This window comes from Agelaius tricolor, unplaced genomic scaffold (assembly GCF_023055355.1).
Source record: "Agelaius tricolor isolate 1412-34295 unplaced genomic scaffold, bAgeTri1.0.p SCAF_12, whole genome shotgun sequence".
Taxonomy (NCBI): Eukaryota; Metazoa; Chordata; class Aves; order Passeriformes; family Icteridae; genus Agelaius; species Agelaius tricolor.
The window spans coordinates 11,400,244-11,419,279 of record NW_027269272.1 but is presented as its reverse complement, the minus strand read 5'-3'; the positions used below and the strand labels follow the sequence as shown (position 1 = coordinate 11,419,279).

The following is a 19,036-nucleotide window of genomic DNA, read 5'->3' as shown; positions in this document are numbered from 1 at the left end:
TGTGGTGTCACTGAAGTTACAATGACAATTAACAGGAAATACTCAATAGGCAGCTGGCTCATGGGGTGACTTTTCACTGGCAGCCTCACAGTGTAGGTGAGGTTCAAAGCACCTCTGGATGTTTTTCTAGTCCAAACCCTTGCTCCAAGCAGGGTCAGTTAGAGCAGGTTGCCCAGCACTTTATTCATCTGAGACTTAAAAAACTCAAAGGATGGAAGGTCCACAAGATACCTGGGCAGCCTCCTCCACTAATTGGAACTATCTGTTGGTTTTCAGAAATATTTATTAATACCTTGTTGATAGGGTAGTGAGGGCATTCCAAGGCACATATGAATTTGGCTATCCTACTTACAAACTACTTTTAAATTTGAGGAAAGTGTGGTGCATTTTGCAAGAAGTAAAAGCCTTCTGCCATTCTATCAACTTGGGGCTGAGATACAAAAGAAATGCAAACGTATCATGGCAGCAGAATGGCTGGATTTTGCACTGTCAGGATTAGTCTGCCTGTGTTGATAAGGCCTTGTAGAATCACAAATGTCTGCTCAACTTTTTAAGAAATCTACTATGAAATTTCATATACAATAGCTATCTTTAGAGAACTAATTTCAGCACTGAGAGGCTGCATAAATGTAGACTTAGTCTGTATGCTTCTCTTCTCAGCCTTATTGAATTAAAGTCTAGTACACTTAGGAAAGTAATAAAGGCACTCACTCATGTAAAAATATTGCCTTGGGATTTATGTATGCATTTCAGCACTTGTTGAATTAAGTGTATATCTCATTATTCTGGTTTTGTTAGGCAGTAGAATATCTGCCTGACTCGTGCTATTTAATTTCTTCAGAAAAGTTGTAATATGGAAGAACAGTCTGTTTCTCTCTTAGGCACCAGTCCTGATTGTCTTTGCAATCTCTTCTATACCACTGCTATGACCTGGTAAGGAAATCTAACAAAATCACTGCTGGCTTGTTAAGGCCCAGGTGGAAATTGTAGGAGTGAGAACTCTCAAGATTTCACTCTTGCTTTCTCAAATGATGCTTCTCTTTTACCTATATAAAGTCTAAAAGTAATTGAAGGAGAAATATAGTTTTTATATATTATGTGATCTTTTAAGAAAAATGTAACATGATTTAGATGCAAACTTATGGAACATTTATGTAAAGAGGAATTCTGTATTTAATGTCAACAATTTGGTATTTGATAATTTTAAGCTCTAAATAAGGTATTGAAGAACAGTCTTGGATGTATTCTCTGTTTACACAGGAGCTTATCTTTGTAATCAGCTCCTAAACATACTTTAGACTCTGGAGGGTGCATGAAGGTTTTATTTTCTTTGGTGACTATTTTTAAAGTAGCTGCATCATTTGTGTAAACGTTTATAAGTCTGTTCCCCAAGAACCTTCTCTCTGTGCTGATGTTTCTGTGCTATTAAATGCTTCAGGAGAAGTGTTGGATGTCATTGCAGTTATGTTTTCTTTTGATTGTCTTTAAATAACATTAGATACTTACTCTATCTGTATTTTTTACTTTAGACTAGGAATGATGAAATTGTAAAACTATAGAAATACTATAAAAAGGAGTGTGTTATAGGTGTAGTATAAGACTGTATGAGAATAAAGATACTTATTTCTTTTTCCCCTTTGTTCCAATAGGCATGCAGATTCTCAAAGAAAAAAAGTTTAAATGTTGGCAAATATAAAAGGAAGAGTGTTAGTCAAACTAATTTTGGATGCATTGTACTTTGACTGTTAGTTCCATACTTTTGACTTCTGAGATTTAAAAGTTGTAATGGATGTTATATAATTTTTCAAAATTAATTTGAAAAAATACAATAAAATTGCATCTTGCTTTATTTTCATGAACTATATATATTTGTATTCTATACATCAGGGAATTCAACAAGGAATTGAGTAATCTAGACACTGGGAAATCATTCACTTGGGAAATGTGAATACTGAGTATCTGTCTTGCCTGAGTCAAGATAAGCTCTGAGTGTCCTAAAAATTATTACTTGCATCATATTCTGGACTTCTGTTCATGTATTATTTACATGTGTTTCATTACATTCATGTAATATTTAAAATTTCAATTGTATTTAAATTTACAAATTTTATTCTGGCTTTTGCTTTGATGTAAGATTAATTCATGGAAGTGTGTCAGGTTGCATATTTGTATTTTCAGATTAAGGTTGATGTAAAAAGTTTGAAAACATTCTCTGTGGCTGAAAGAATAGCATTGCAAACTGCCTAGAAATTTGAAGATTAAAGTGATTTGTTGTTTTTTTTTTTCCAGTGTGACATTTCATAGGCAAGTTGATGAAGATAGATGAAAAGTTATTTTAAACTTCTGATGATATTAAGTGATAGACTCAATTATGCCACATAAAGTATTCCTTATTTGAAATAAATGTACGCTTGGAAACTCTAATAATTTTCAGACTGTCTTTAGGAAATTACTGCTCTGAAGATCTGAATAATTCAGGAGTCTCAGTGGTTCCTGCGTTGCATGACACTGTGTATGGTGTCTGGATGTAGTTAAAGTAATAAATTATTTTTTGGCCTACTAGGCATCATTGGATTTGGCAAACGCGTCCTTTTGCTCTCACTGTGATCATAATTTTTTTTTCTATCTGAAACTACTGTTTGTCCAAGCAATTTTTACTTGGAAAGAATAGGAATGGGCCAGTGGGAGAGTGTTTTTTAAAGGAAAAATGTGTTTGGAAAAAAACCCCATATTTCAATGTAGTAGAAAGGCAATGTCTGTATTTGTTAGTATAAATCCTTCAGTATTGCATAGATTAATGATGAACTGTTTATTGGATGTAGCAAATGTTAGAGCATCATTTATTATTCTAAAGGACCAGAAAACTATTCCTATTTTTCTAAATAGGTTAACTTTTAAAGGAAGACGCCTTTAGAAGTTCACACTTTTCTGCAGGAGCTTTTTATTAAAACAAAACCCTGAAAGGATGGTTATGTGAATTTTCAGCACCTTTGTTGGCAGCATAAAGGTTTCAGTGAATGTTCCTGAGGATTTTTAGAAGATGACTGCTGGACTACTAGTGTCATTTGTAAAAAAAAAATCTTTCATGTTTTCTTTAGTCAGATTTTATGGTTTATTGTTAAATAAAGTGTTTTTCTTTTCAGATAACCCCAGATGTGGCTTGTGGGAATGCCAGTTCCAATACTTCTGCTGGAGGCCGGCTTATCTCCTTTGAAGTTCCACAGAATACCTCAATAAAGTGAGAATATTCTTATATGTGATGAAATACAAAAGCACTTTTCTTTTCTTTTGACTGGATATTTTAGACAACAAGTTTTCAGATAGGCAAATTTGTCAAATGACTAAAAGATGGTGAAAGAATTCTGACAGACTCCAAGCATGTAGCAGAGCCATGATAGCTCTTGCTTGGCATAATTTCTCCCACATATTTAATGTTTTAGAAGATGTAAGCATGTAAGCTGTCTCTGGGCCATCAAAATGCATTAGAAATTAGGGCAGATGTGTTGAAGGTGTCAGTTTGGAGAAGATATGACTTAGTGCAGTGAACACTTTTTCCCTCTTTAATCTCAAGATTAACTTGCTGATAGAAAGTCTTATTGTTGACTGTATAAGTGCATATATATTGTGCATTTGGATTTGGTTTCTGGGTTATTGCTTTGGGTGTCCCCAAATCTTTGTGTCCTAAAAAACATGTTTCTCAAAAAATTTGAATTTATTCTATGACTCACTTTTCAAAATCATGCTTTTTGGATAAAATGCTTGTTTTGTTATGTTTAATTAACAGAACCTGACTTCCTAGAAAGATCTGATTCTGTCACTGGGATGAGGCATTTTCTTATTGGAAATTTTGTTTAAAAAAAAAAAAATCTGCCAACGTAGTTCTCTGGCTCACAGCTTTGCAGCAATTTTAGACTTACATTTTCCCAAAATAGCCTACTTTTCTCATACTGTCATCTCATTTTTCAGAATCCCATGTTTCTGTTAAAAAAGGCCATGCTCACAGGAAAAAACAAAGTGATGCAAGCAGACAAGCTGCAGACAGTTTGGAGCAGTAACTGTTAAACGTGGGGGCCATCCCACCCTTCCCACGGGGCTTTGAATTGGGCTCATTCATGAGCCTAAGGCAGGAGGAGGTCTGGGAGTGTGGATGCCCTGGCTGGCTGCAATCTGAAAGCAAACAAGTGGCTTTTCTTGGAATCAGGAAAAAGCCAGCATTTGTGGATTCTAAAGTTGTATTTAAGCGCCTTGATGGAGAAACCCAGTTTTAAAGGAGGTTGCAGAGTACACAGTCGGTTTTGATAATTTTTACATTGTATATATTTCATAGAGTTTTATGCCTGAGTAGATTAGTGCAAGTCAAGATTGATTTTTATTCATTTACTATCTTAAAGGTACAAGTAACTTACCTGATTCAATGGCTGTCTGTGAAAGGGGAATAATTTCAGTTCAATAAGTTGATTTTGTTTTGATTGTCATATGAGACCTAAACTGTAAAACCAGTTGCTATCCTGTTCTAAAAGTGAGACATTGAGCTTTTTTAATTGCAATTGGGGTTGTTCTTAAAGAGGGTGCAAACACTGTAAAAATTTTGCTTCTTATGACACCTAGTTGCAAGATTTTTTCAATGTCTGTTGCACTTTGGTTTTCTTGTTTTGAAGTCAAATAAAAGTGACCAGGGATAAACTGCCTTTGTTTTTAGCAGGATTGAAACAATTTCAGTACAGGATGTTGTGGAATAGAGCTTCATCTCTAGGTAATTGGAGGTCTGTTTTCAGCAGGAGAGAATTACCAGTTTTTAGCAGTTGGATGCAGTTATGTTTATATTTCTGGAGGTTTGTTCAAACTCATTTTGGATTCCTTCATAGGAAATTAATGCAAATACTTGGGACCTTACCAGAAATATGACAGATTTTTATTGTTTCATTATGGAGGTGAGTAGGAAAAGCAGTGCCCTGTGAGGACAAAGACTGGCATAATGTAGCTCCCTAATGGAGCCGACAGAGTGGATGCAGCAGTAGACTTTCTATCCAATCTGTCAATATTCAGGAAGGCACCATGGGCTCAGTGACCTTGGGAGCATTACATGACTCATTTGATTTACAAGAATAAACTGTCCTGAATCTTCGATCTGGTGTGTCAGACAAATGAGGATTTCTACCAGGATCTGTCTCCTGGTATTGAGTGAACATTGAATGTTCTTCAGTAAACAGCAGGGCTCGGTGTACTTCAGCTGCAGAAAATAATGGCACTGTAGGATGGAGGTAATACTCAAAAAGGCATAATTAAAAAGACTGAATAAGGATACCTCATAAGGATATACTTTACTATTATGTGGTATTTATCTAAAACTCTTCTTGGGTATTAGGATGGTGACTTTCAAGTATCAGAAATTGGGACTCTGTATGATTTTAATCTGCTATTACATAAACTATTATGCACATCTTACAGTTGAAGCATTTTTAAGTTTTGTGGACATGCTAAAGACATTCAGGATTTTTCCTAATTCCATACTTGCTAGATTTAAGTTTCCCATCTTTGTTAAGGTTCAGTTCTACAGTGATGTACTTCCTAATTACACCGACTTCCTCAATGTAAATATTCTCATAATTTCTTTTCTTAGAATAAGGCAAGATGCTACTGCTTCTCTCATCCTGCTATGGAAGGTCACAAGCACTGGATTTAAACAGTGTTCACTTATTGATGGCAGAAGTGTCACTCTTCTCCAGGCACTGGGTGGACTTGTGCTTTCTGAAGAAATGCTTGCATTAGGCAACAACTACTTTATTGGTGAGTAACATGCTGACTTCCTGTCTGTCACCTCTAGGTGACAGCTGATGGTTTATTCAGCATTTAGGAGAACAAGGGACTAATTCCTTTAAGTGCTGAAAGATCCTAATGGGATATTGGGACCATGTTTCAGACATTGGTTCATTCAAACCAGACAAGAGCTACTCTAAATTCTTACACAGTTGGCACCACTCACTTTAAAATCTACATAGTCATTTTTGTCTGATACCTTGAGATGATGCAAGTTATTTTATATATTCTAATTGAGTAAGCTTTTGGCAAATGCTGCAGTATATAATTGAAGGCTTGAGGTGTTTCTTTGTCAGGGATTGTGTCATGGGATGCTTTGCGAAGAAGCTTAAGCCTGTAGACAGGAAAATTGAAAAAATACATTACAAGATCAGATTTCCTATTATATTTTAACAGTGTTTAATTGCACTGCTTTTTTATCTTCTAGTGTTGTCTCTGTGAATATGGAGCCTTAGAAATATGCTATTTGTTTCACTCAGCAATTAAATGTTTAGCATCTTTGTGGAAGGAGGATAATGAAAATAGCCTGATACATTATTTTTAAGGATATGGGAAATAACACAGATTTAAAGCTATATTTTTGCATAGACACAATAGGCTTAATTAAATTGAGATTTCTGGGCAGATGTTTTATTATACCAATGACATGAAACCAAAATCATTGTAATAAAAGCACTTATTGTTATCTGCTTGAAAGGCTGCATATTTTTAAAGGAACTATAAGCTGCTACAATTGTTATTTGAAAACTTACCACGCTAATAAATGTAAAATTAAAAACATTCTGATGTAGAAACATGGGGAAAATTTCCAAGTTCGTAGCCAATCCAGAAAATCCCCAAATACAGAAGTAGTACCTTGTTCTCTCCTTTTTCAGCTATCACTTTCCAAAGATACTGCTTGAAGGTTGTTAGTAGAATAATTTAATTCTTATTATCAGTGGTTTCCATTAGTGATGTTTATTTCCTTCAAACAATTTTCCACTTTCTTTTAATATTATTATTCCTCCTAAGATACTTAGTTTTAGGCTTTTTTTTCCCCCCTTTTAATCTTGTTTTGCATTTAATTTATCAGAGTTAAAGCCTTCCTCTCATGTCTCTGAAATAAATTTTTGAATTTGCTTTTTGGTAGTTAATGTATGATAAAAGTATCCTGAAGACAGGATAATTGGTAGCTTTTATGCAGTGGTGAAAATGCCTAAAGGCACAGCTTGGTCTAAGCTCCTAAGCAGAGGGCCCAGCTTGCTCTATGAAGGCTCCACTTGGCTGTACAAGCCATACAACGTAGGTTATAGATTTAGATAACTAAAATACTAAAATATGTATTGTGTTACTCTTTCATAGCTTTTCTTGTCCTCTCGTCTCTATAGCTGAATTTCTGTCGCTGGGATTCTTACTTTGAATTTTTTATTGTGTGCTGAGTGACATGAGGTGAAAATGTACCTTTTCCTGGATGACTATTACACGAGGTTGAATTCACAAAAATGGCTTATTTCATGCAGTGCAAGTATTCTGAGACCTCTTGCTTCCATGTGGTTTTCAATACTTTCTTTGGTTGTTCATTTCCTGATAGTGAAATTCTTTGTAAAATTTTCCAGCTGCTGAAACTAAGGCATGAATTTTTTAGTTTAAGAAAGAGCCTTTGAATTTCCTCCTTAGCTGTATGGAAATATTCTGCTTACTTCCCATCATCAGCTTTTGTCCAATGAAGTGGAGGTCTGGGGTGATTTACTTAAAAAGTAACTCAGTTATTTGGTGTGAAAATGAATTTTATCTTCACTCAACTGAAATCCATAATTCTGCCAAGGTTTATAGAAAAATAATTTGATCTTTACTTCAGATTTGATCCAGATATGTGGAAGAGGTCTGTCAATTTGACATGCCTTGTGAGTTTTTAATCATTTAGCTTTCAATAAGTCACTTGAATAAAGTTTTTCTTATAGACAAATTTCCACGTTTCTTGATAGACATGAAAAACTTATTCTAAGGTACAAAAAGATGAAGTGGGTGATTTTATATTAAAAAACCAATAATGTTGCCAGTGCTTTTGTTGATGTTATTTAAGCTAGAATGATATGAGGAGGCCACAAGATGGTGTAGGTTTCTGTAAGCAGTCACACAGTAAGGCTGTGGACCATGTCAGTTGATACATTTACTTTATATAATTTCCTCCTCCTTCCCCAACTCTTCTTCTGTTTATTCAAGTGTAATTTTAAAGGTTTCTTCTCTTAATTGGTGAATTTTGTATGAGGGCACTTTTTTAATCTTGTAAAAAATTTCTGAATGGAACTTTAAAAGAAAAATGAGGAAGATATGAGTGGGTTTTTTGGTTTGACTTTTTTATGTGTGTCTCTTTTTGATCTACATCCTTTTTGAGTCATTTCTCACAGTGTTCCTTCCAAGTTTTGTTACTCAGCAAGGTACTTTAATTGCCTCTTGCAATTCTTTCTGAATAAGTTATTTATATCAAAGATAAAACATTTAGGGAGATATTATTTGTTTTGTGTGACTTGTGGTGACACAAGTTTAAAGTTGTTTGTACAGGATTGAAAAGACTCAGAAGTCAGCAGTAATGTGCTGATTTGCTGATCATGTGGTTCAGGGCACAGTGTCTAGAGGTTGGGAAGAATGCTGTTTTTGAGATCTAAAAATAGACCCTGTCAGCACAGAGCTGTTCACCCCAGAGACAGTACCTGCACTGTGTGAGAATGAAGGGGGGAGCACAGCACAACTCACCCAAAAAGAGCACTCTGTGTTCTCTGATGGGCTTTATAAAATGGCTGCTGCATCTGCACACAGCCTCTTGCAGGGCAGGACAGAGAGATGGTGCTGTGATTATGCAGCAGGATTATGTGGATTAATTACAGCATTGGCCTGGCTGTGGCCAGCAGCAGGCTGGCTTGGACATTCTGTAACACATTCCTTCCATGTTTTGCTCTGAGGACTTTTAACGAGTTTCCCTAAGATTTGCTACTACACACGTGCCATTCTTCTAAAATAATTTATTATGTTTTATTAGAGAGTGTACCTATTAGTCAGTGGGGAAGAACCCCCCCAGTATGGCTCAGGCTTTGAAGTGAGCAGGTGAGTTGTGTGCATTAGAGTAGGATGAAGCTCATGGCCCATGCTGGGGCTCTGGTGGCTTTCAGTGCCAGGTGACTCCAGACAGAGGTGGTGACGGGGTGGTTGGTCTGTAGGACAGGCCAGGTGAGCTGTTCCTCTCTGCTCATGGTTTGCAGCAACAATGCTTCCTTTCAAACCAAGATTTTAAAAAAAGGGTGTTTAATCAAGAGCATTTCTGAACAGGAAATGTTTTTAGTATCTATTCTGTGGAGTGCTATGGGTGGGCATCAAGATTGGCCAAAGAGGTAGTGAAAAAGAGAAGCAGGAGGGATTAAATAGTGTCTGTAAATAAGAGATGGAAATTAAGTGTTCAACATTAAAAACATTATTGAAGTAAAAGGCAGGCTTTCCATTAATTAGACTTAGAGATTCGTACTCTTTGTCCCAGTGTTCTTTGAAGTTAATGAGTGATTCCTGCATAAGCTATTTATGATATTTACAAAATGTCTTATCGGTATTTGTTTTATTTCTGGATCTTCATATATTTATGCTAGCAGTAATGGTACTAGAATGTTTGAAAATGAGTTAACTGCAAAACTTCACATTGTTGGAGTCATACACCTATTCTTCATTGCAATATATCTTGAAAAATTGAAATCAGATGAAATACATTTTACAAGTCTGAAAAAGTGAGATAAGAGGTCTCTGATGCACCATCAGCTGGTGGAGGAGTCTTTCAGAAGTCCTCATGAATGCTAATAAGTTACAGCTAAGGATCTCTGGGGTGAGTTGAAATTGCTGCTTATTATATGTTTTGGGGGAAATCTAATCTACCCAGCACTGTACAGTCCTCTCTTTCAGGGAATAATACACTGGATTTTGGAACATGTATATATTTTTCTATACTAGATTGTTGCAAACGCAGAAGATTTACTGAATTGATTAAATAATAGCTGTCTTGAGAAAAAATTATGCATAAACATTTTTCTTTAAAAAATAAAAAAGGGCTTTGAAGGACATTCTCAGCTTGTGTGGCATCTCCCACAAAAATTCCTTATGATTTGTTGCATGCATCTCTTTTATCCAAGCATGCTATCATGCTGTGACTGAGAACTGGAACATTAATTTTGAGAACATAGGTTGCTGTCAAAATACTGGAAAAACCAAATCCAATGTAGACTAAAAGCATTAAAGCATTTCCTTTTTTTTAATGCTCAAATTTTAGAAGTTTTACAGTGATTGTACACCATCTGCTTCTTCATCAGTCAGTTAATTTACCCTGGTGCTAAATTAATATACCTGTTTACTAAGGCAACAGCTCTGTGCTTCAGGTGTATCCAAAGGGTCACCTGTGTCTGGCAGACTTGCAGTCAGGCAGGGCTAATTTCACACAGTTTCCAGTCTGCTTGGAAAACTCAGATATATACACCTGTGTGGCTGTACAGATAGCAGAACATATTTCACAGTCCAGGTAACAGCTAGGACACAAACAACCAGAGCTTCTCTTTAATGAATTTGGAGATTGAGTGATAATTCATGGAATCACAGAATATGCTGAGTTGGAAGGGACTCACCAGGGTCATCCAACTCCTGGTCCTGCACAAGGCACCTGAAGAATCCCACCCTGTGCCTGAGAGCATTGTCCAAGCACTTCTTGAACTCTGTCAGCCTTGGTGCTGTGACCACTGCCCTGGAGAGCCTGTTCTGTGCCCAACACCCTCTGCATGATAAATAATAATATTATTATTTATATCTGACCTAAGCCTCCCCTGACACAGCTTCATACCATTTTCCTTTTCATACCAATACAAAGCTGCATATTATTAGATTATTGTATGATTATTACTTAGTTTTAAGAAGTGTTGATCTGGAGGTTTTGGGCGTAATGTAGAAGGTGGAGCCGGCATTGCTGACTCTGTGCATGCAACCTATTTCCTTTCTTTCTCCTAACAACATTAAAAAATGAAATTATGTTTTCAGGTTGTTTTCATGGCTGTTAGGATATTATTTCTGTTGAAAAAAGATCATCATCTTATCAGCTTTCATGATAAAATGTTGGTAAAATTGATCTTCCGCCTCAGTGTGCCCAGAGCTGAATCAGTAATGATGGGAGCTTCTTCAGAAAAATAGTAAAACAAACAGTTGAGCATTAGTATTTTGCTTCCATTTTCCCATAGGTAATATGATAGAAAATTTTTATATAATTGTAAAAATAATGCTTGTAAGTAGCTTGAAACGACTTGCTTTTAGACTTTGTGCTTTATTTAGCACTTTCACTTTGCTGCTTAAGCAGCTGCTTAAAAAGCAGCTTTCATGAGATATTGCTACACTAGCTTTTTAGCTTATTGTCTGCTTATAAAATCAAAGGAAGACATTTATAAGCAAAATTGCTATTTCTCAGGTAAGCCCTTGCAGATAATAAGGTAGAAAGTTTAACATTTAATATGAATTAATATTTTTATCTGAACAGAAAATAAGTCCTGCAGCACAACCTTAAATTATAATGTTTATTTTCATCACAGCAAACAGAAACTGACGTAGACTTGTCAGTTGACATTGCTTGGCATGTCACCTGGTGTTCTCCAAGATGCCCAGCCTTTTAGATCAATACAATATAATTAGCTGCTTTAAACTATAATTATCAAGTATTTAAAAAATGTTTCCTTAAATAAAATTGGTAGCTGTACAAACTCACTAGAAAATAGGTGCTCTAGCATCTTTGTGGTGAGATGAAGAGTACTGATGCCATTCAAATGCCAACACCTCTAAGGCAGCTTGCTTGAATTCTACAAAACTTTTTGATGTTTGGCTTAAAAAGGAAAATTAATGCTTGGCTTTTGAAGCACAAAATATCAGCTGCTTTTTAATAAGTGTGGAAGCCATATGGTTCTATGTCAGGAAGGATAATATTTTCCAATCCAAAATGCTGTCCTGCCTTTCAAATGCAACAAAGTATTTTCTATTCTAACTCTGCCCTGAGCAGTTATTTACTCTTCTGTTCTTTGATTATTCAACGAATTTTCTTGCAAGACCTTAACATGCATTAAGGAGTAGTCACCACCAATACTTGGCAGTTTTATTGAACAGGCAAAATGAAACAGTATAAAAACACTATGTGAAATAAAAATAATATAGAGAGGTATTTTGAAACAAGTTGGTCTTTTCTAAGTCTTGTCTGGAAATAGGATTTTAGATTAGGAGGCAAATTGTAGCTGGGGTTTTGAGATGTGGTTTTTGTTGTTACAGGCCTCTAAAACATGCACACATTTCTGTCTAAAGAAAGCCATTTACTGCATCTTGAAATTGTTTTCACTTAAGCAAAAAATTAAATAGGACAATTTTATTTCACAATAGGAGATGTGTGAATTGAATTCACTGAAAGCCACGTAATCAAGTTACTCTAGCTTTAACAAGTTGCCATGTCTCAGCTGAGCATCTGTGTGAGCTCCCAGTCCAGGGCATATTACAGTCATTTGACTTAACCCTCTTTCACTCTGGTCCTAATTAAATCTCTGTGCCCCGCACATGCTGTGGGGATGTGCAAAGCCCCTGCCCGTGTGTGTGACTGTTCTGCTCCTTTTGTGCAAGGCAGCCTCGCTGGGGGGAGCTGTTGACAACTGCTCCAGTGAGTGGGGTTCTCAATTTTAAACGTGTGATTTGCCTGGAAGGGCCCTATTGTCTGCAGATTTGAGCATTGTGCTCAACAGAACATTTCCCTGGTGTTCTGGGCACAAGAGCTAACCTTGCAGAAAATGGCCTTTTGGTAAGAAATAGCAGCAGCAGCAAAGTGTGAACTGCAAGAAAAGCGTAGTGAAGTGTTAATTTCAATGATTTATTTTAAAAGATGGCCTTTCAGCATTCAGCTGAAATCAAACCATTCTGAAGAATGTTGTTGGCCTGTATTAGAAAGGGTATCTTGGTAAGTATGATAAAATAAATATTCTGTCCTTTGTGATCAAGTTGCATGTACCTTGTCTCACATATAAGTAGATGTAAACGTCAGACTAGTTACTATTTCCATACATTGTATTATGTTTTAAGCTAGCATTTAAATAATTTTAGAATAATCTTTAATCAGCAAATTAATCAAAATTAATTTCTATTAACTTTTATTTCTAGCAAGTAACAATGGGAAATTATTTTTCTAGTCTGTCTTTAGAAGTTCATCTACTCAAATTTGTAATGTTTGGTAAGATACCTTTTGGTTGTTTCTCTTATTTTAAGATTCCTCTTTCTGCAAATATGACTTCTGTGACCAATTCACAATCAAGATCAAGACATTTATTTTAAGTTGATCACATAGTTGTTTGTATGAGAAGATCTTGGACAGACTGTTTAACCTGATCCATGGAATATGGATACCAGTGCATAACTGGTGCATTGTCTCACCAGTGTGAGACACATTTTAATAATGCTTGTAAAATGTGATGAGATCTTCAGCTGGTAGCGTAATATGCTGTAACGTGTATTTAAAAGTAGGGTGGCCACTAATAGAGCCTCTCAGTTGAAGCAGTCACTAGGGATATATCCTAGCCAACCTTGCCATCCCATCTTCTGCAGCTCCCCTTAGTGCAGTCCCAGCTGTGCCACTTGTATTCCACCACACTTAACTACATCTGCCAAGTGTGGAATCAGAGCTTCTAGTGGTCTACATTTGGGCCCAAAATAGTTCTGTGCCAGCTTGGCAACTGGGCTGAAGTGCTGACAAATAAAGATACATTGGGAAATTGTGATACAGGAAATCTTTTAGAAGAATAGTCTTGTCACCCTTTGCAGGGCTTTCACCATTACTTTGTACTGTAGGCAGAGCCCTTGAAGCTGGGGGAGAAGGTCACAATAAGATACTGCCACAGCTCCTTAATAAGCTGAATGCAAGTGGCTTTGTAAGAGTAAGTGTACTCCTGCTAGCTGACTCTTTCATAATTCTGTCATGGGGTTTGGTCCAGCCAAGTTATTAAGTTAGATAATTGTTTAAGTAACAGTGAAATTCAGAAATTGACATTTGTATAGAGGAAATGTTGTGGAACAAGAGACTTTGCTATGCTAAGTGAATTCAACTGTTTTGCTCAGTTCATAAATATATTTTTACTACCAGTCCTGCAAAAGTGAGCTCCAACTTGAAAGGCAAGCTGTGTGCTGTTTCTTCCCAAAGTTTTGGTAATAATTTTCTGACAAATTTTGCTTTCTCTTACACCAGTATAACTCTATCATTGTCAGTCTGCCTCTGGTAGAACTGTAGGATTGTTACTGAAAATGTAACTTGAGCAGCAGCACTCTTACCTTTTAGTGGTTATACTTGAGAAGAGAGTGTTTGATTGTAGGAGCCAAGGCTGTTTTTATTGTTGGTAGCAAAGGGAGAAAGCATATCCATCTAAAACTGACTGTGGCTATGAATGCAATTTGGAGAAGACAACAAATGTGATGAGGTTTTCAGTCACCTCCCAGGAAAAATTCTTTAAATTGCTGTTTCATGTGAGCTTGTGAAAAATAAAATGTTTGAAACAGTTCTTGAACTGATTCTCATTAGAATCTATATATACTTTCAAAAGCAGTATCTGACCAAGGCTTTTGTAACTAAAGCACAGTAAGCACGCTAATCTATATAGAATTTGGGAGAGTTGTGCCACCTGTAAATAGTGCTATTTGTGGACAAAATAGCAGTTTTGCTATTGCAGCTGTATTTTTGTTTCCCCAGATGCTGTGTTGCCTAGCAGCATCGTTAGAGAGTGATCTCAGATGTTCTGTATGGTGCTGATGGCACTGATGTACTGCATCAAAGATTGCAAATGGCATTGATTACCTCTTCCTCACTTCTCATTTTCTTATGTATGATAATCATCCTGAGGCAAACTAGGAAAGGATTCCTGACCCATTTTTCATATTCTGTAGAACAGTATTGGTGTCAGGGTCCTGAGGGGATTGGTAGGCTTTAATGACCATGAGTATCAGTGTCATGGAGAGGGGGGGTAAATGTTTGTGCACTTGTAAATCAAAAGCAGGCTTCTATTACTTTAACATGTAAAGGTAAATTTTCAGAATTGAGTGCATCATGAGAACATCTTGTCATGCTTTTTCATTTGTTAGGTCTCTAAAATGAGTTGGACATGGCTTGTATGAACAAGAGAAGGATTGAACTTGCTTAGATTTGATAGATGGAAAACTATTTGAGATTGTGATATACAGTGCCATAACAGAGGGAAGTCAATTCATATAGTTAAATTTCCAACTTCATGCTTGGATCCAAGAAGGCACTGAGGCATGGTGGGTGATTAGTCCAGACCTCTGTTTTCATAGTAATTTTCATGGTATTGAATGTTAGCTATATCACATGACATGGACATGAAATAGTCTTTGGATAAAATTTGGACATCAAACATTTTAGGAGGAAGAACTACAATTCATTCCTTTTTTTTTCCTGGTGGGTACTGTAATAAAAATATAGTTCTCTTTCTTTCCTAGCTTCCTTTTTTCAAGTATTCTTATGTCTGCAAAGTTCAACGGCCATTAAAAAAAGAGGTTGAGCATATTGACCACTCTTGTTTAGCTTGCTGGATAACGTTTTCTTTTGTGGTGGGAGAGATGTGTTCAAACAGAAAATTCCTCTGGAGTCTTTTACACTTTAGGTTATTTCTATGACTTTCCATCAGCTGTGGATGAACTATCAGATATACTTAGGTATCTTCTCTCCTAGACCAGTAAGGTTTATAAAGGATGCTCATTATGCTCTGATAACAGCAGTGTTTTCTCTAGAAGCTGAAATCTGATCTGGAAGTATCTCAGCTTCATTATGTTACTGCATGACAAGAACTGAAGATATGGTGCAGGCACACCAAGTACTGCTGCTTTGATCCTGAAGGACTGATATGATCTGTTTTTCTTCCACTTAACTATATCTCAGTTTCCCATTTTCCAAATAATGAATAGCTGACTGTACTGTACATGGGAAATGGGGTGGAGACTCTACATCACCTTATTCTGGGGCCCTTTTTAGTTTTTCTGCCATCTTGACTTACCAATGCCCTTGGTGCAAGGGCTGCTTGCTGTGCAGGGGAGCTGTAGGCACTTAGTGTCTTTGAGAACTTCACTGCTTTGCAAAATGTTGAAGTTGGCTACTGACCCCAAAAGCTTTTGGTGTGGGAAAGTGTTGAGAGAGAAAAAGAGAACAGATGGAAACTGATAGACATCCCACTGCTGTCTCATTTCCTTGGGAAACCAGGCTAAAAATAAGTTGAAAACTTGAGGACTGATACTTTGTTGTGAGTGCCCAATCCTGCCTTGGCAGTCATTCTCACTCATCCAAGAAACCTTTAGGTGAACTCCAAGATCTACTCTTCTTTGAACTGGAACTAAAAGGACAATCTACTGTTTGAACCAAAGGTGGATATCTTTGGAATGCATGTATTCACTGTGTAGAATACAGAGATACATTTGAGCCAAATGCAAAAGGCGTTGGTGTGTGTCAGAGCATGTGGGGCATAGCAAGAGTTAGTGAATGATTTCTAGTGAAGTGTTTTGCCTTTTGCTAACATTATATGCAATATGATAACCTTCTTGGTGGTCTGTTAGCTTCAGTCTTCCCTATTTTGACTGTCCACTGTGGACAAGCTCACTGAGCTCAGACTGTTGTGTTTAGAAGGAAGGTACTGCTAAGAAATGGGGCTTGTGGGGGAAGCAATTCAGTTTGTCTAGTCTAGAACTCAATGTTTGAGCACTGTTAATCTGAATGGCATGATATGATCTTCTGAAAGTATCTGGACATAATGATGACACCTGTCATCTTTTAGTTGGACTTTATTCCTTTTTTTTCATTCTTAACTTTCTTGATGTGAGTGAAACAGGAGCACCCATACCTCATGCTCCTAGACATATGTGTGTGGAACTGCCAGGGTGGAAGGAGCTGTAGTGTATTTTACCATGCTTTCTGCCAAGGAAATTGTGCAGGCATTTCCCAGACTATCAAATGTGTGTGCAAAAAGCTTGAAAATGCCTCCTCTGCAATCTATGACTACTCACATCACATTATGATTTATTGGGCTTGAGAATTGTTTCCGTTATATTACTGTAAATAACTCAACCCTGAATTCTGCAACTAAAAATGCTTTGATGCCATTATGTTTTAACTGGCTTTAGAAAACCAGCAAGGTTGAACTGAACAAAATTACCTTTTGGTATAAACTGCTGTAATATTTTTCGCCAGACCTGAGATGAAAGGAGCTGTAAATATGGTTCTGAAATTATTCTCCCATCTAGAAGTTAAAAATAGAACTTAAAACTCACTGTAGTTCAGTTGCTGTTATGAGAATTGGGGAAAGAATTAATTGAAGTGCTATGACCTGAGTTAAGCAGGGTGTTATATTTAGATGGTCAGACAAGCTTCTTTTAGCCTTAAAACCTAGAGATCTCAGAACATTATATGCAACTTCTATAAAGTGAAAATAAATACCCATATTTGTATGTTTCTAGTATTTACAAATTAGGTGACATAATTAGAATTTGCAGGAAAATGTGTGGCAATCTAGGGAGAATAATGATTTTTTTCAGTGGCTTGCCTAAGGGCTTTTGATACCAAAATAGTAACAAGATTCAAAGTACAAAGAAGGTTGATTTAATATTTCTTTAGGGAACTGTCCTGAAGAATATGTAACAATCTGCTTCAGATAAGGAAATGTGAACCCAAAGACATTTTCTAAATACCACATTCTTCCAAGCATTCACATATAATTGCATGACTGCCAATGACAATTGCATTCAATTGTTAAAGAAAAATTCTGGCTGCATCTTTGAACAGATGGGTAAAAATGGGGTATGTATTGAGGCCAGAATAAATTGGCTTGCTTTGAAGAGGTCATCAGATTACAGTAATCTTCACTAGCCAAAACAGACCATTAGGCATTTGGAACTATACCCAATACATGTGTTGTTTTTTTTTTTTTTTTTTTTTTTTTTTAATCTGATCCTTTAGAACATTCAGCTAACTTGTAGAGGCTGTACTCAAGCCAGTGGTGTCTATGTAGGACATAAGATTTTCCTGTTTGAAGGCAGGATTTAGGGATCATGGACAACTAACAGCTGAAGGAATGAAGCATTTTAAAAAGTGAAATCTAAAAATGAAGAACAGAGAATTCAAGTCTTCCACATGATTTTGTGTGGAATTTGTAGAATTAGTCATGCTTGACACTTCCATATGCAAAATGTAAGTAATGCTTAGCAGCTGTTCTGAAAGAGAATTCTCTTTAAGTTCTGTTTCATTAAACTTTTGTTTGTTCCTGTTCATTAAAAATATTTTGTTTTATTTTTTTTCTCATGACTAAATGTTGTGCTATCTCCAGTCTATAATGCAAGAAGCTGAATTGCATCTTTGAAGCTCCTTAGAGGTTTAGGCTGTAAATGGATTTTGCAATTTAAAGAGGAAAATCTAAGAAAAAACATTCTATGTCATACACTGCATCTATTTAGTGTTGTTCTTTTAAAAATTAAGGATATTTATTTTAAAAAAATCCATTAATTTTTGCTTAAATTCTTTCTATATTTTCTAAAGAAAAGGAGAATCATAGAATGGCCTTGTGCCTGCAACATTCCATTTTGGTACTACAGACCTTTGGAGTCTGCCTACTTGGAGGATAGTGAGGTCAAGGTTTGGCAGTTCATGGAAGGATCTTTGGTGGGTTTTATGCATAAATTCTGCATACAGTATATACACTGTACCAAACCCACATTTTTGTGTCAGTGCACATTTATTCTCCCCAAACAAAACAATTAATTGATGCCACACATGGAAGGGCTGTGGTGCAGGAGTTTAATCAGAGCTCAGGAGTGAGGCAGTTCAAGCACAAGTAGAGGAGCAGGGGCTGTGTATTTTCACATGAACTCTGACTTTATCCCATATGTCATGGACTGTGTGTGTGCTCCATTTTATCTTTCTTGTTGTCCTATTTTATTTTTCAGATAAATCTGTTAGGAATGTGTGTGATAGTGAAGTTGTTATTTTTCAGTGTGTTTTAATAGCTACCAATCACAATTTTTTTTCTTCCATGCAATTACAGGTGCTAGCCAGAGATTCATGAATCTTCCCGTTCCTTGTCCAGTGTTACTATTTCCATGTTTAGTTCATCTTTACCTTCCATATCAGCTCATAGAGACATCAGATCAGACATTCAAA

The 19,036-nt window shown here is 36.4% G+C and overlaps 1 protein-coding gene across 1 annotated transcript in view; it reads left to right on the top strand.

Annotated features, from left to right (window-relative positions):
* Positions 1 to 19,036, top strand: part of DNER (delta/notch like EGF repeat containing) — a 107,907-nt gene that overhangs the window by 52,972 nt on the left and 35,899 nt on the right. The window contains exons 3-4 of the mRNA XM_071437573.1: positions 3,144 to 3,238; positions 5,621 to 5,787. Coding sequence (XP_071293674.1) covers positions 3,144 to 3,238; positions 5,621 to 5,787 — 262 coding nt within the window. The remainder of the gene's footprint in view (positions 1 to 3,143; positions 3,239 to 5,620; positions 5,788 to 19,036) is intronic.